Genomic DNA, 17,126 nt, shown 5'->3' on the forward strand with positions numbered 1-17,126 from the left:
GACTAGAGACATGGTGATTCTCTGGGTAAGAAAGAAATTAGTGAGCTTGTAAGGTAACTGAGTCAAGCCCATTTGAGAAGGCTTGGAAATATATGCATATCAAGAATGCCAAGTCAACAATTTTCTCCCGAAAGAACACATTCTCCAGTGAATAAAAATTGGATGAGCTAAATTAGCTACTTCCACTAGGAAAACATAAGCTTTTTTTATTGTCTCACAAGTAGAAATAGGGATGATAATTTTTTCGATCCGAATAGAATAATTTTTATTTGATCCAATTAAGAGACGGAATGGATATAAATTTTATAAAAAATATCCGAAGCAGAGTAGAATCAAATACGAAAATGATATGTTTTATTCCAAACCCATCCCATTAATATCTTTTATTTAAATTTAAATCTCTCTCTCTCTCTCTTATTTACGTCAAACCCACCCTCTCTTTCTCTCACACACACATTTACTTTACACCTCCAGCCCCACCCAATGACCTGGCTATCCTGACACCCAACTGGTGTTGCACTGTTGCGACAGCCCGATATCTCCTCCCACCCTCTCAAACCCGATATCTTCTCCCACCCTCTCAAACGACAGCGAATCTTTACCATCGTTCAAGCTTTCCTGTTTGGCCGCTCCAAGCCACCATCTAATTGAGACCCTTGAAGATCCAAAAAAAAAATAAAAAAAACGGTCGGAAAGAACATAGAAAAAAAAAATAAAAAAAATCAATCAAGATAAAAAAAAATAAAAAAAAATAAAATATAAAATATTTTCTCACATGGATTAATTTTTTTTTGTTTTTATTTTATTTTATTTATTTTTTTTTTTTGGAGATCCGTGAGAAGAAGAGCACCAGAGGTTTTTAAGTTCCGATGCAAATTGCAGCAACGTGAGCCGATCCCTTGAGGTTTTAGGAGCTTAATTTTGGTGGAAGCATGATATTTTATAGAGCTTAAGGATGGCCAGATAGAGATGGAGATGATGGAAAACGATGGTGAAGATGGAGAAAAAAAAAAGATCAATTTGAATATATACGATTTGGATATATACGATCCGATCTGATCTATCTTTGAAATCTAACCTGAGATAGATATGGAGTGGATATGAATATGATTTTTTTTTTTTATCAAGATAGATGCAGGCATCGATCAATCCGACCCATACCCAATCCGCCACCCATAAGTAGGAGGCCAGCCAAATACTGGTTTTTGTTTAAGCTAATCAATGTTTTCCTTTTGTTTTATAATAATAACTATTTAAAACAAAGGGCTGGTTCATCCAGTTCCCGATTGTAATTCCATGCTTGCCGTCACCTCTTATATACAGTTACGTTCTTTTGTTTTGCTGATTCGAGTGAGGCAAGTAAAAATTAAATTAACCAAAAAAAAATGAAAATTGATCGGTATCAGATGGGGTGATAACTATCCATTTCATAGAAGGTTGCATAACAACAACCTTCTACAAAATACTTAAAACTGGAGCATGTTGCATGTTACAAAATACGTAAGAGCTGAAGCTTACTAGCTAAAATCTAATCTCCTAAATGACAAACTGACGATATTAAGACCTTCCATGCAGCGTACTCCTACTCTGGATCACCTGCTGAAAGCTAGCGTTGCGCAAGTCTGCAAGTAATGTCTCCGGGTGCACACAAATGTACATATTTCTAGGTCGCCACCTTTCCTATTCCTGGCTCGCTTTTACCTCTGGGAACTTTCAATCTAACCAAAACACGGACACATGGATGCAGTAGCCCAAGCAAGAGGTCATGGAGCCAAAGCAAACAAAACAAAAAGCAGAGACAGAACAAGGCCCGAGGAGGAGGAAAGCGCGCGCGCGCACAGAGAGAGAGGTCAATAAAAGAGAGACCTAGTGCTTGGGGCTGGAGGAGGAGGTCTTGTTGTTCCCCATGGGATGCGACCAGATATCGGCGCCGTTGCTGCTGGCCACGTCTTCCGTGCATGACACGGGAACCAGGCACAGCCCTCGGCTTGTAAGACCGTCGTCTCTCGACTCCTCTTCATCTCCACCATTCTCCTACAAATTTATTATCAACTCTTAAACATGATTAATGGTAACATAAAAATCCAATCTTATACGAAAATGAGGAGAGAGAGAGAGAGAGAGATTTTCATTACATGCAGGCGTTTGGACGTTGTCAGGTGTTGCAGGTACGGGGAGCTCAGCACCTAGTTCCAACAGGTATGATTACTTAAACATGGTTGTTTACTTGTGATGGTAATTCTAATAAAATATTGGAAAATTAAGCGGCCGAGAGGGGTCACCTGAACCTGATCGTGAAGGAACCTGATATATCCCACAGCTTCGTCAAGAACAGAGGCCGTATCTGACTGCCTCCAGTCAAAAGTCAAACAGTTCCACAAGTACTCTAATGAGTGAGATTCTAATAGTTTCATACACGCACACACACTGACACAGAGAGGGGTGGGGTGGGGTGGGCAGAGAGACCTTGCCAAAGGGAGAGACCAGTTGCTGCAGTGCGCTGATACGCTCTCCTAGCTTCTCCTTCTTGACCTGATTCCTCTCCACCACAAGCCAACATCTTAACGGACACATATTAACGTTCTATATAAAATTTAATTACAATCAAGATTACGATGCGTATTATTAGATTAATAAATAAATTGTAAGAACCCAAAGAAGAACTTACATTGATCCTGCTCGGAGGACTACTACTTCCCACTGCCTTGGTCTTCTTGCCCGTGGTTCCACACGACGTCGCGGAGATGGCGGTTCCTCTCCTTCCTCCTCCTCTGCTAGCGGTATTTTCTTTCTTGATCACAGTTTTATAAACATCCATTAGCTAAGCTAATATTTCCTCCCATCAAAATAAAACGAGAGAGAGAAAGAGAAAGAGAGAGGCATACCCACCCTTGATCCCTTAGACTTGGCGCATTTGGTAGTACAAGGAGAAGAGAGGGTGGATAGAGAGGAACCACTAGTTATATAGGCAAGCTCATTTAGAAGGGGGTCCTCGTCAGCTCCACCAAAGCAAAGCATACGGGTTCTTGTAGAACAAGTGGAGGGGGAGGAGGAGGAGTTAGTGGTGGTGGCGGCGGCGGCGGCAATGGATGAGAGAGAATAAGGTAGGCAGAGGACGAAGCCCTCCTTTGGTTTGACTGCCTCATCCTTCTTTTTTATCTTAAGAAGATCACCTTCCCCTGCTCCCAATAGCTCCAAAAAACTCTTCCCTTTTAATTGCTCCAAATCCTCCTCATCATCTTCTTCCTCCTCTTCCTCATTCCTCCTCGCCTCCATCCTATGACCCCTGTGGACAGCCAACAAAATAGATTAAATGGTTGGAATACAGCGGGGTTCCAACTACCGCTCTTCTTCTTACCAAAAAAAAAAATACCGCTACTCTCTCTTTTAACCGCGGTTAGAGTAAAACGTAGATGGTCGGAAAGGTAGAAGCTACATAAGCTCTCCCACTTCCAAAAAGTACACAGGATTGAAGGCTGGTTCAGTCCTTCGTTTGGCCTGCTGACCCTTCTCTTGGAATCTCCTCGTCTTTGATGGACGAATGGACGGTGGCGATGCGTTGCATGCGGCTGAGAGGAAGCGGTTGGCCTTGGGATGCTCCTGGGGTTCCATTACTTCGTGTCTGCTGTCCCGTCGGTTCATTGATATCTCGAAGCAAAAGCACAAAAAGCAGGGAAAAAACAAGAAATATCCCTCGATTCTTTGAACCCACTGCAAGAAAATCTTATCCCGTATGAGAAATGATCTAATGTATGTAAGACTCGAGCTTTCCCAAGGGACAAAAATTTAACAGCATTATAGGGGAATTAATGATGCTTGGTTTGACTGTACTTTAATGTTAAACGCACATAATTAGTATTTTGTGTTTGCTGCAATACATGACTGTACCAGTATTTTTCCGCATAATTGTGCTTTCTATGCATAATTAAATTTATTTATATATAATTGTATGTAATTGTGTAGGGGATCCAGGAAGAAACAGAAAATGGTATTTGAAATTAGATGACATGAATAAAAATTTGTAATCAACATGGATAGAATACTAAATGCAGTTAAGCTAACGAAAGATGTCAAATAAAAATGTTTTAAGTCTATAGCTGTTAATGAATCTCTAAATGCCAAGGTGCTTATTTATCAGGCAAAATCTAATTGAGCTGGGATTTAATCTCGCCGCCAGCGATTAGGGGCTATGATGTGTAGTTTATTGGCTATGACTCGTTTTATCAATTTTTTTAAAAAAAAATTCAATTATCACATGAGACTAAACTGTGCCTTTTTGAAAAAAATTGAAATCTTCTTAGCAAAAAAAAAAAAAATGAAAAATGAAATCCAACTAGTTTTTTCTATACGAAGGACATACCAAGTCACCTTCCCATTTGGTACATTCATTTCCACAAAATGAAAACATTATTGAAACAAAATTCATTCATTCATTTTTTTCATTCTATCTACCACGTCCGATCAAGTGTTGTCCCAGCATCATATAAAAAAGAAGATTAAACAAAAAAAGAAACGCTTGGACAAAGGTATTTTCCGAAAACCATATCGAGCTAGCACGTAGCTCGTGCTATGATAAATTCGTGTATTTCAAGTTGGTTGCCTGGAAAATGCCTACACAAACTTGTTTGTCTATAGACCTGGTCACCTGTCAAGCCATGACAAACTGGGGCTGGCCCAAAATTTCTTGACAATTTCAGCATCAACAAAGAGGAGGTCTGGCCAAATCCCAACCCCTACCCATGAGCAGTATCTATGGCTCGGACTCAACCCAACTTAGCCGAGTTCTTCAATCCTTTTGTCTCCTCCGTCCCTCCCTCCCAGTCTCTCTCTTGCTGTCCCCAAGCCCAATCCCCCCTACAGGCCCGTGCGAACTCATGAGTCCGGCCTCCAAGTTCAAATATACCTCCAACACAGTCCCTCAAAGGGTAATCGTAGAGAACACAGAGAGAGAGAGAGAGAGGAAATTATAAGCATAACCGCATATTTGTAGGAGAGGTTCCTCTTAGATGTCTTCTTAGGAGTTGTAGCCCAATCTACTCCTTAGAGAGGACATGTTGAGAGATTACAGGGGAGTGGGTTGATCGATTTGATTGCAGCCGCCCAGGCCTTCTGGGCTTAAAATTGGTTATCCGGGTGCGTCCAAATGTAGTCCGGGCCAGTTAGATCTGAAATGCGCGATTCTCTACACCCAAGTTCGGTAAATTTCATGCATGGCCATAAAAATGTTGCCATCTGGATCAGCAAGCAATTGAACCTGGAATAGATCCACCATGAATGCTACAAACTATATCGTCCCAAAACCAACTACACCAACTTAAAACAGTTTCGCATTCTTTCAATCAAGGTACATCACCAACCCACATAACACATTAAGCATTTTGAGCTCTGGATGGAGTCCTGAAAAATATCACCAGAATTTTTATTCTTATAATTATTTTTAAATGCTCTGCAAAAAAAAAAAAAAAAAACTTTTTTTGTGATGACGACATACCTAAATACGCCATCTTAAGAACATAAATAAAGTTTTAGAAGTATCATGAAAATATATATGCAGAGATAACTCACGGTTAATTACAAATATTCTCACTGAGACTAAATGGTGCAGCATCAGATCATTAACAAGCATTGGGGTTACCCTAAGCTGCTGCTGCCAATATTGCAAACAGATGAGGTCAGAGCCTCCTCAGTATCGTAACTCGGTGACGTTGGCTAGAATCTCGTTCATTAGTGCAATCTGATGCAGCAGGTGGCTTATCCTCTGCACAAAGGCAAAGATCATATTAGTCTTTTGACACCACTAGATTGTTCCAGCAAAATTCATCACAAGCAAGTGTAGATGTTCGCTAGCCACAAGGAAGGGCCATGCTGTGCCTCAAAAAACAAAAACAAAGGAAAAAAGAATGCTTAGCCATATGAAGCAGCAGTAATCAAGGAGCCACAAGGTATGGACACTCTGTGCCTCAAAGAACAAAAGTGGGAAGGAAAAAAAAAGGATTGCTTAGCCATACAAAGCAGCAATAATCAAGGCATTCTTCCAGAAATTCCTAGCAACCACCACAAATAAGCATGGCAGAACATATAGCCATGTCAACCCGGATACATGACATATTGCTTTTGACTTCACTGAACATTGATGAAGGTGAAGTCATAGGGGGTCACATATGCATTCTAGATCAGATCTTCCAGAAAAAGGCTCAAACATGAAAAAACATAAATAAATTAATAATTCTAGATTGGAGTAAACATAAAAGACGTTGAAACAACAACAGAGACATTAGTCCTCAAGCTAAAATCTTCATAAAGAACAGTTGTGAAAGGGAAATTGATTTCCATCAAATTCTTGCCTCATATACAGCAATCTTCTCCCCATTATACGATAGAAACCAGCCAAACACCCTTGCTCTTTTCTTTGTTCAAAAAATTTAATTGAAACGATATATCACTACCTATCATTTATAAAGGAATGCAGTTTGCATTTTTTTTTTTTTATTATGTTTGATCTACCAGTTAATTGGGGGAAATGGAAAAGAAAAAAAGTAATGAAACAACTAATTTAACACTAGGCTAGTTGACCCTTAAGAGGTGCCCACCTAATTAGAAATCAGCCTGCTTATTTAACTAAAAGTAATGCTAAGGCACGACCTACTCAGTCATATGTAAATTTTTCTTGCCACATAGCATGAGGTGATTAGTGTTATTTGTGGGAATTGGTATGACAGACTAGGCATTGATCAAATAATAATAGTGATGTTATCATCACATGGGCCAAAGGAAACTTTTGTCTGACTGCTACCCTGAGAGCATTTGAGTGTAGCTTAGGTCCACTGTGAAGTGGAAACTTTGATTACCACTTTAAGCCTGCCTGCCATACACAGTGGACTTTGAGGTTCAAAGGTGGTTCCCTGACAACTTTTTCCTGCAGTGCTTAACATTTGATGGCAAACATGCATCTCCAACTCTGGGGTGCATGGTAGGCAGGCTCATAATAGAAACTAAAGCTTCGCTGAGACATGGACTAAACATTTTCCTTTATTTAAATCCTTCTGCATGGAATATTACATTTTCACCTAAATATGTGAAGAAATACAAAAGAGGGAATGCAAAATTGATCCGTGTTCTAATAAAGTAATATCTGAAAACCTAAATTCTTCTGTTCACAAGCAAGTACCAAACTTCTATTTTTGATCCAAATTAGCATTGCTATAAGTGCTCACTTAAGTGGGCCCACTTTATTCCTAGAACCTCTTCTCTTATAGTTGATTTCCAATTTGACCATATAAAATCTGATAGTCTACACCATATTATTAAATGATAGAGAATATGCCATTTTAGGTTTTATCTTGTCCAACTTTGGGACTTAAACAACCTTAGTTCCTCTGTTCACAAATATCTGTGAAAAAATATGATTAAGTAGTTAGTCCACATGCGCCTTTATTTACTACATGGTTTCTCCTAAACATCCCAAAACAGTTGGACATTACTTTTAAAAAAAGAAACCTCGATCATTCTTATCCACATAGCAAACTGATTGTACTCTTTTTAAAATTAAAAAGAAACAAAATACCTAATTTTTTGAACTCTTTTTTATTAGTTTATTTTTAAAATGCATTACACGTGTTCATAGCTAGTTTTATCCTAAAGTACCACCAACAGGAAAAATAGTTTCATTAAATTTTAGAAAAAATTGCAAAACTGAATTCTAGTTCACCATCTGAAACTTTAATTACACAAAGTTGTCATGACTACTTTTCAGACAAAATTACATTTAGCACTGACCAAGTATTTATGATACCCCATTAATTTTACTAAACATTATAAAGCAACATCACATCATCTACAAAATTGGGTTACGTCTAAGCTCATAGTAGAAAACATTAGGAAGAGAACGAATACCCTCACAATGGAATAGCAAACTACAGAAACAATTTTGTTCTCCCAAAAGGACAGGCCACTACTGTTTCCCATGGCCCATACGTCCTCAATTCCTCAACCAATTATTACTTCAACATTTTAAAACAAATCCAATCAGATATAAGAGATCCTAACAAAAAAAAAAAAAAGTGCTTGCCAAATACAGTTTCTTCATTTGCATGCCACAACTGCACCCCCCCCCCCCCTCCCTGGCGGAAAAAGAAAAATACTCCCCCAAACTATTTATTAGAAAAAAAAAAAAGGCACAATCTTACAACTCATACATGGCACTCCCATATGCTCCTCTCCTATGGCAACTCTTTTTGCTTGAGCTCATCAATTTTTCTTCCTTACAAAGCAAGTTGTTTTTAATCCATAGTTAATTTGTCTTCCCAATATCTTTGCTCTGAACTTGCAGTGCATACATGTTTTCATTGAGTCAACCAATGATCACTTTACTTGAATGGGTTTTCTTGTAAACTTTGGGAATGACATTGCAGGAGGAGTTTCTAAAATGAATTTTTAGGGCTGTACGTTTGTTTTTTTTTTTTTCTTGGACCTATAGTGCTGATTGAACGCATATTGTTGCAATGGTCAATCTAACACTCAACACAAACTTTAGGACCAGTTTGCACAGAGAATATAAAACATTTCAATCCATCTTAGAGATCATCTTTTAATCAGATCAGTCAAATTCCTAGTTGAACCACCTGCTGCTAGCTTAGGATAAACAGTTGAACTTGGAAACTCTATGATAGAACCAAAGGCAAGATCTCCAGTGAATTTGTGATAGAACATGATCAATTTTTTGAAAATGCCCTTTATAATCAAGAATATAGGTTTTTTTTTTTTCTTTGCTTTTACTTTTCCCCTTAATAGTATTCTTGCATGTTAGTTATTACATATTGTCATTTGTTACTATATCAACTACTACTAGTTCATTTCTAGTATGACATGTTCACTAGGTCACTTTAAGCTGTCAGCTTTCAACTCTTCATACACAAGGAATCACCTCATGTAGATGGTATGTCAAGTTGCATGCCCATGAATTCTCGTGTAGAGATCAATAACTACTCAACAATTCATAAGTCCACAACTAAATCTCCTTACAGAGATCTGTCTTTTTCATGAAAACAGAGTGAATATAATTTCAAAACTATCTACAATACTTTGAAGAACCATGCTTCTGCATGTATGCCAACATTTTTCGATGTTTATCACTCTAATGTATGAAGGTTTTATAAACAAGACCAGATTTAAGAAAATCAATATTGCAGCTGGAAACAAATTGAGATAATTTGGCAATGAAATTATTCCTTGAGAATAATTAGAAATGGACCACTTAAACCTTAAGGGCCCGTTCTTTTGTGGATAAATATCATTGAAAAAGTTGGTCAACTTTTTCATTGACCAATTTGCCTATGTTCTCACGCTTTTCAAAGTGAATAAATTATTTTCTCATAGGTAGCATTTATCCATAAAATGAAAAAAAATCTTATCCACCTAGGGGGTGGCTAAATTATTTTTTCATCAGCCAGTGAAGTAGATATTTAATTTTATTCCTAAAATGCCCCATCCTCATTTTCAATACCTCCATAAGTTAATGCCCAATAACTCGGTCATTCACTTTCTCCAAAAAAAAATATAAAGGGTATTATGGTAAAAATGGATAAATTTTAGTAACTTATCCAGAAAAGTAGTAATGCAAAAAAAAACATAAGTAACAGATTTTGAAGCCACTTTCCTATATATAAAAGAACACGGATAAATTATTGCCTGAAAAATATTTATCTAGAAAAATATAGATTTTTAGTTAAATTTTTACCATTAAAAGAATGGACCCTAAAGATAAACCTTGCACGTGAAGATTGTTGTTATCAAGATTTTAAGTCTCGACAGGATAGGGGTTGTCCCAACCATCTCATCTCGTTTCTATGAGAAGACAAAACAGAAATGGAGTCGAGACTCCGAAACTCATCCATGTGAGTAAAGAAGAAGGGGAGAAAAAAGAAAGATGAAACAAAAAGTAAAAAGAAAGAAAAAGAAAAGGGAAAGATGAAAGGAAGGATGAAGAAAAAGAATGAAAGAAAGAAAAGAAGGAAGAAAGGAAAGAGAAAGAGAAGAAAAAGGAAAGAAAGAAAAAAAAAGCAAAGGGAGGGATATAGAAAGAAAGAAGATGGAGTAGGGAAAAAAAAAAAAAGAAGGAAGAAAGGAAAGAAAGAAGAAAAAGAAAATATAGAAGAGGAAAGGAGGGGAGAGAGAAGGAGGGTGCCTATGGACTCTCGAGCGGGACTATCGCCAGGATGTGGCGAGACAGTGGGAGACCGGAACACCCCTATCCCATGAGGTTTAAAACCTTGGCTGTTGTAGGTAGAATATGTGCTTTAGATAGTCATGGTTGCATATGATCTGTGTAATAATATCAGCTAAAAGCTCCTCTTTCATTTTCGAGATGAATACTTGATGTATGGATGTTCTAATAGAAAATTCGTAACAGATTATATGCTAAATAAACCAAGGAACCCATCCATGAAAAAATAGGCATACTTTGTGTATCCTAAGCGGATTAGAGCATATTTTGTTTCTCTTTTGAATGCTATTCAGTAAACTACGCTAACCTTGGATTACACAGAATCATACTGATATGTAAATCTTTTATCATGAGTGTGATTCCATAAACATAGAATAATCCTCTGGTTTAAATGTTATCATGGCATCATCTCTTACATAAATGGAGAGCTCCCCCTTTCATTTCTTGTGAGATAATCAAGGTGCAAAATCCATCAGACAATTACAAGAAGTTCTCTTATCTAAAAAAGAAAATCTTCACAACATCCTTTGCAAAATACCACTTAACTTTAGTTCAGTTGGTACCACCTCTTGTCACTTGGGTAAGAGATCAAGGGGTTTGATTCTGGTTGTGGCCTGGGATGGATCGTAGTAAGAATCCAGGTGAAATCACCCTACTACAAGATTTCTCTGTTCACTCGGTATATAAAAGAACTAGAATTCAAACAAAATAATGACTAAATCTTTATCATTCTCAAAACAAATTCCTCCTTAATGTTTCCACAAAATCCAATTTTTTCCTGAAATCCAACTTCATAGTATGAAAGAATATTACATTCACAACATGGGATCAATACTGAAATAAAAATCATAAATGACAATAATAAATTACGAGCCAGCCAACAATAACTAAGTCAAAGACGGATAGAAATGGAATCAAGCAAGATGTACCTGGTCCTTTCTTGAACAAGGAGCAGAAGGAGCTCCTTCTCTCTGCGATACCTTCGCCTAAGGTACATCAAAGCCACCACAAACCCAGCCAACGCGGCCACCGACCAAACACCCCCTCCAATCGCACAATCCAAACCCCCTCCTCTCCAGAGACAAATCTTCGAATGGATCGCCTCCAAGCCCGAACCAATCAAACGCCTGGCCGAATCTGACATCCACCGTCGCATCTCCGGCATCTCCTCCCCTTCCCCATTCTCTTCGCGCCTCGGCGGGGGAGATGAGGACTCGCCGAGACCTCCGACCGCTTCGCCGTGGTGCTGGGGAAGAACTACCGTGGGATTGAGGTCGGGATCGGGCAGGAGGTGGAGGCCTTCGTGGAGGCTGGGTGGGAAGACGGAGCAGTCGTCGTAGGCAGCGGAGGAGGCGGCGCCAACGGCAACCACCTCCCAACCCCTGCCGTTCTCCTCCGCCGCAGGCGGGCGCGCGGGGGAGGCACCGGCTCCCACCCATCACCATCGACGGCGGCGCTTCCGGTGTTGCCGCCGGTGGCGCCGACAAAAGAGAACGGCGATGCCACCTGGTCCTCCTCCATTGCCCGCCGGCGGCACCGAGATGACGCAGCTAATAAAAATTTGTTGCAGCGGTTACGGTTTAGTCGTCGTTTGGGCGAGGCTTTTAGTAGCGCAAAGCCTGGCACCCGTCATCTTCTGCAATGGATGGGGGATTAAATTGGGTGAAGGGGAATTTGGTTTGGGTGGTAGATATTTTGTGGGTTGGATGGAGTAGTCTTTGTTTTGCAACTCATGGAATCTCTCTGGCTCCAGGGGTTACTAGAGGATTTTTCTCCTCCTGCTTGGATGTTTCTTTTTTTTTTGGATTTCTTGCAATCAAGATTTTGATATGGTTGCCTTATGCTTGGGTGAGCTTAAAGATAGCTAAATCAAGTTTTTTTTTTTTTTTCTTTGAAAAGAGAGTTAAATCAAGTTGTTTGGCATGGAGTATGAAAATATGATTTTGAAAGCGTTAGAGATGGCAGGAGTGGTGCTGACTTTGTCATCCGGGATCTGACACTAGATTGCTGACGGCAGAAGATTACATATCTTTGAGCCTTCCATCGTAGGAGCTGAGCTTCGCGCTGTTTGGACGAATATTGTTAATATCCAGTAGGAGCTACGGATAAAGAGGATCATCATTGAGAAAGACTCTATCATCGTAATAGGATGGATTCAAAATGACATAACGCAGTCGAGGCCTGTCTGCTTCTTCACGATATTTGGACCTGCCTTCATGATTTCATTGCAGTTTTTGCTCAGCAAGTTTTTTAGGAGGTGAACAGTGCCGCTGATTGGATCGTCTTCTATATTGCTGACACACTGACGATTGATCTGGCATCAAAGTTAAACTTGCCTCTAAGTTTTACAGGATATTTTATTTTTTGATCTTTTGAAGTGTACTCATGCTAGATCGGTGTGAGCACTCGCTTGTATTAAAAAAAAAAAAAGAAAATGAGGTATATTCATTCATATCATGCAAGAAGATATCAATATTTATAATTTTGAAGGTATCTACACAAAGCGGAGGTTAGGCGGGTGTTATGGCTAAGTTTTTGTGTCCAAATTCAAATTAATAAAGAGCAAAAAGCTTTAAGTTGTATTTGCTAAATTTTTGATGTTACCAAAGATGGTCAATGAATAAGGAGGTGCCATTGGTTAATTTACGCGAATTATACTTGATGTTAGGTGAGATTCAACTATCAAGTGTCGAAGCCTTAATGATCATGTTTTTATTGATAAATTGAAGAGTGAATATTTGTTTGAGTTGGTCACACAAATAAAAGCCTTATGCCAACTTTTTAGATAAATTATTAATTTTATTCTCGTCTTTCTGCATTAATAATGCTAATGAACTTTTTCTAGGGCTCATGTCTTGGATGGTTTACACATGCGCACACAAAGTATAATGGAGATCTTAGAAAGAGGTATGGATTTTTTAACAGAACATAATGGTGACATTTTAGAAGTAATGAGAATAGTAAAATAAAAATATTGGTGATAAGGAAATGCATACCACGACATATCTTAATAGTTGGCATGTTAAATTGCAAATGTGATGCAAAAGAATGAGGGACTAAGAAGCTATCACAAATAAGGCAAAACTAAGAGACGAGCGGATGGGAAATTTTATAGCTTAAAACAGAGTCTCTAACATATAACCATGAAGTATAAAGTATGGTAATTGAAAAAAAAAAAAAGGAGCATTAATCAAATTTTCAGATATTTACTTTAACATTGAGAAATGGATGTGGAATTTAGACATAAAATATGAACTGAGTTCATTTCAAATGCAAAAATTGAGGCGGATAGGCATGCCCAAAACAAATGGAAACACAAAGAAAACCGAATGAAAATTGCTAAAATATTCCCAAGTTGTTCGTACATTTTTCTCATCCTTTTTGGATTTTCCATTGTTGTTAAGGTTTTTCCTCATGTTTCTCAACCATTTGATTACTTGGGTAAAATAGAATTGGACCTCTTTCAAACACTTGGTAGCACGAAAACTATTTTCTACTAACAACATTGCTAGTATTACAAATCTTTAGCATGATTTTGGAGAGATGTACGTATTTTTCAGGAGGCACGACTACTTCATTGGTTCGCCTCAAAAGGAGTAGCAGAATTAAGAAGGAAACTTAAGCTTTGATATAGGGAGAAACAAATCAAATCGAAAGTCTAGCGCATGATCCACAGGTGCTAAGTCACTAAGGATTAATATTAATGATCTGGGTTTGAATCCTGTTTGCAATTGGGTAGGGGCTCGTGAACCTCTTCTCATTTTTCCAAATTCATTAGCATATGAACTTGCATTAACCTTGACTAACCATAACAACTCTCCTTGCCTGATCCTAAAATTTATTAACAGCAATGCCTGCACAATCTAAAACAACTCAAGAATTCGGTTCTACAGCCAGGTTTAGACACTTAATATAGTTGGTTCAATAACTCAACAAATCTGGTTGGACCCAAGTAAAGAATCCAGCCAAACTCAAACTTGTTAAACCAAGTGGGTAGATATGGATCCAAATCTTAGAAGTGCATCGATTGATTTGACCAACTTAATCTTTTTTTTTTGATATAAGACCAACTTAACCTTTGATTTCATTGTGCAGATTGGAATCTCGAACATCTTCCGTAGGAAGAGATGTTAACCTATTGAGCTTTTTTTTTTTTTTTTCTTTTTTTTTTTTTTGAGAGAGAGAAAGGGAGAGACCCACCTATATTTAATTTTCCACAATCCACATCCAAATACTTGCAGATACAACACTCAAGATTTGAACCCAAAATCTCTCTAAACAAAAGGTTGAAATCATTTGGGCAATCCCTGGTTCACTAAATCTAATTGACTTTATATTCGCTAAGCCAATATTATGGAACTTCACCAATATTGATCATAAAAGCCAATAAGAACTATAAAACCCCAAAATATTTTTTATTAGAATTTTCATAGTCAGTAGAGGGAGATAGTAGTATTGGTGCGGTCAAGCCAAATTTTATATTAGATAGTAGTATTGGTGCGGTCAAGCCAAATTTTATATGGTTTGTGTTACCTTTGCTTGCATGATAAAATTTATCAAATTTGATCGTCATGATTACAGCTCGTGTTGTCTCTTTCAAAGCATAAGAAGGTTTCTTTCACTATTATTAAGGCTTGTGCCTTTTTTTTTAAAAAAAAATGGATAAATCCGTCATGTTTAATGAGGATTGAATTAAGTACGGTCTGGTTTCCCCCGTTTAACTTTTGTCAGAGGACCTTCTCCGCCGAAGGTAAAATCCATGCAACGTAACGAAAGTGATTGCTTTCACGGAAGTAGATGCGCAAGAGATTCAAGCATGCATGGCTGCATAAATAGCTCGCGTACTTTCTAAATGAAGGCCAAAACATCTATTAGTGATTTTAAGATTGAGAGGAACAATTTACAACCACACAAAGAAGATATTTACATTTCAAAATATGCAACAATTGTAGAAAAAGCATGCACCTAGGATGAAATTACATCAAACATAAATAAAATATCATCATGATTTATTTGAAAAAAATTTTAAAAAATAAATTATTAAAATTTTTCTGATAGAGCCCACCGATAAATGGCTCCAACTAACATGAAATATGGACAAGAGATCATCATGAATTATTTAAAATTTTTTTAAAAAAATTATTAAAATTTATCTAATTGAGTTCATTGAGAGATGATTCTAAACTAATATATATCAAAATTTATTTTAGTTATTTCAATTTAATTTGAATTTTAATATATTTAAAATAAATTTTTAATATAAAATAAAATATTTTTTTTTGGTGTCTGTAATAAAGTTACAGTCAAAAAAAATTTAAAAAATTTGACTTGCATAATTTTTTTAATGAAAATATTTCGAACTGTATTTGAAAAATCAAGATATTTTTAATTATAATTTTTTTTTTGATTACTGCCAGATTTATTTCAAAGATCAAAACATTAATAGTTTCTTCTTCATTTAAGTTACGTTGTCTCCATTTAATTTAATAAAACTTACACAATAAAATCAAGTAAAAGTCCATTAATGTTTGCAACCTCACAAACCCTCTTGCCTAGATTTTCAAAATCACATGTAACGGAAGTACGTAGCAATAATGCACAACAAACTCCTACGTTGTTTTTTTTTTTTTTTGATAAAATTTAAATTCCTACATTGTTACCAGAAAAAAAAAATCGTACGTAAGAGCACAGGTAATATAATAATTATGAATATACTTCATAACGAGGCTAAAATATTATAGTAAATTTAAGAATGACAAAAATAATTTGCACCCCACCGTCATTAAGCATTTATAAGTGAAATTATCCAAGAAAAAAATGTGCAGCAATAATTTTTAGAAAGATTAATTATATAAAAATTTTATATTTTTTAAAATTTTTTAATTAAAATATAAATTTTTAATTTTTGTAATCGTATGTGTACTATCTAATTTGTTGCAATGGCAGTCTGCTATCAACCGATATCGAAATTTATCGTTAAGATACTGATGTGTCATGTACAGTATCGACCTCCTAGGTGATAGGTGATATGTCATCTCTCAAAAAAAAAAAGAGAGAGAAGTTTTGAAGAGAGGAAGGCCATCGTGGCTATAGCGTTGGCAGCAAAGGAGGCGTAGGCCTTGATGGCATCACCCTCGTCAAAGCCAATGGCACAAGCAGACAGCATGTGGGTGTCGGCAACCAGATCCTCGCTGCTCGAGTTACTGTTGGTAAAGATCATCGTGGCGCCACCGACATCCTTGACTACCATCCCCTTGGCTATGCGGGGGCTGCTGTCGCGATCGCAGATCATGATCTTTCCATTCACCAGCTTGGGATCCAGAGAGTTCTCCATATAGAGGAAGGCAGAGAGGCTGCCAGACTGGCCTGAGTACACCAGGGGGAGCATCGCGCCCGTAAGGGGCTTGCTGGAGTAGAGGGCCAACGGTCAATAGTGCTGTCACCGATGGTGATGAGCCGGGGGTGAGATTGATGATAGACATGAGGCTGGGGCCATCGTTGCCAGCAAAGGAGGAAATGAAAATCCCTTTAGAGATGGCACCGTACGATCTGACGGCAATGGGGTCGAGGTAGTAAGGGGCGGCGATGCCATCGTCGCTGTCGATAGAGATAGAGATGACGTCAATGCCGTCAGCGACAGCGCAATCAAGCCGACGAGGATGTCGAAGTCAAGGCAAACAATGCCTTCCAGCAGACCTTGTAGGTGGCGATGCGGCCCTTTGGGGGCAACGCCCTTGGCGATGCCCGCAACATAGCTGGCCATGCTGGCTTGGAAGGCATGGCAACTAGCTACAGTGGAGGCGGTGTGAGTGCTGTGGCCATCAATGTCATGAGGGGAGCGGAACTCGATGGTGTCATTAATGTCGGAACCGTCGAAGGCGGTGTTGCAGCCGTTGAAATCGAT

The 17,126-nt window shown here is 38.0% G+C and overlaps 3 protein-coding genes across 10 annotated transcripts; all 3 read right to left on the bottom strand.

Moving 5' to 3' along the window:
• Nucleotides 1-1,351: 1,351 nt before the first annotated feature.
• Nucleotides 1,352-3,664, bottom strand: LOC105056139 (transcription factor bHLH113). 8 transcript variants are annotated; one of them, XM_073247710.1, is made up of 7 exons: nt 3,374-3,664; nt 2,890-3,286; nt 2,669-2,791; nt 2,467-2,583; nt 2,283-2,348; nt 2,136-2,186; nt 1,352-2,034 (listed from the first exon to the last, which is right to left on the bottom strand). In XM_073247710.1, exons 2-7 carry the CDS (start codon nt 3,274-3,276, stop codon nt 1,867-1,869), a joined length of 912 nt encoding a protein of 303 aa, XP_073103811.1. In that variant the 5' UTR covers nt 3,277-3,286; nt 3,374-3,664; the 3' UTR covers nt 1,352-1,866. The 8 variants fall into 8 exon arrangements, with proteins under 8 accessions (XP_073103811.1, XP_010936522.2, XP_073103814.1 ...); XM_010938220.4 differs by having other exon boundaries at nt 3,359-3,664; XM_073247713.1 differs by lacking the exon at nt 3,374-3,664 and having other exon boundaries at nt 2,467-2,560; nt 2,669-2,787; nt 2,890-3,342.
• A 7,447-nt stretch (nt 3,665-11,111) lies between these two features.
• Nucleotides 11,112-11,660, bottom strand: LOC105037020 (uncharacterized; the record flags this gene model as incomplete). Its single annotated transcript, XM_010912724.4, has 1 exon — nt 11,112-11,660. A coding segment is annotated over one exon (546 nt), but the record flags the coding sequence as incomplete, so codon positions are not given.
• A 4,593-nt stretch (nt 11,661-16,253) lies between these two features.
• Nucleotides 16,254-16,610, bottom strand: LOC140853159 (subtilisin-like protease SBT1.6). The gene has a single exon (XM_073247249.1). The coding sequence runs from the start codon at nt 16,608-16,610 to the stop codon at nt 16,254-16,256; it is 357 nt and encodes a 118-aa protein (XP_073103350.1).
• Nucleotides 16,611-17,126: the final 516 nt, after the last annotated feature.

The sequence above is a fragment of the Elaeis guineensis genome, chromosome 13 (genome assembly GCF_000442705.2).
Source record: "Elaeis guineensis isolate ETL-2024a chromosome 13, EG11, whole genome shotgun sequence".
Taxonomy (NCBI): Eukaryota; Viridiplantae; Streptophyta; class Magnoliopsida; order Arecales; family Arecaceae; genus Elaeis; species Elaeis guineensis.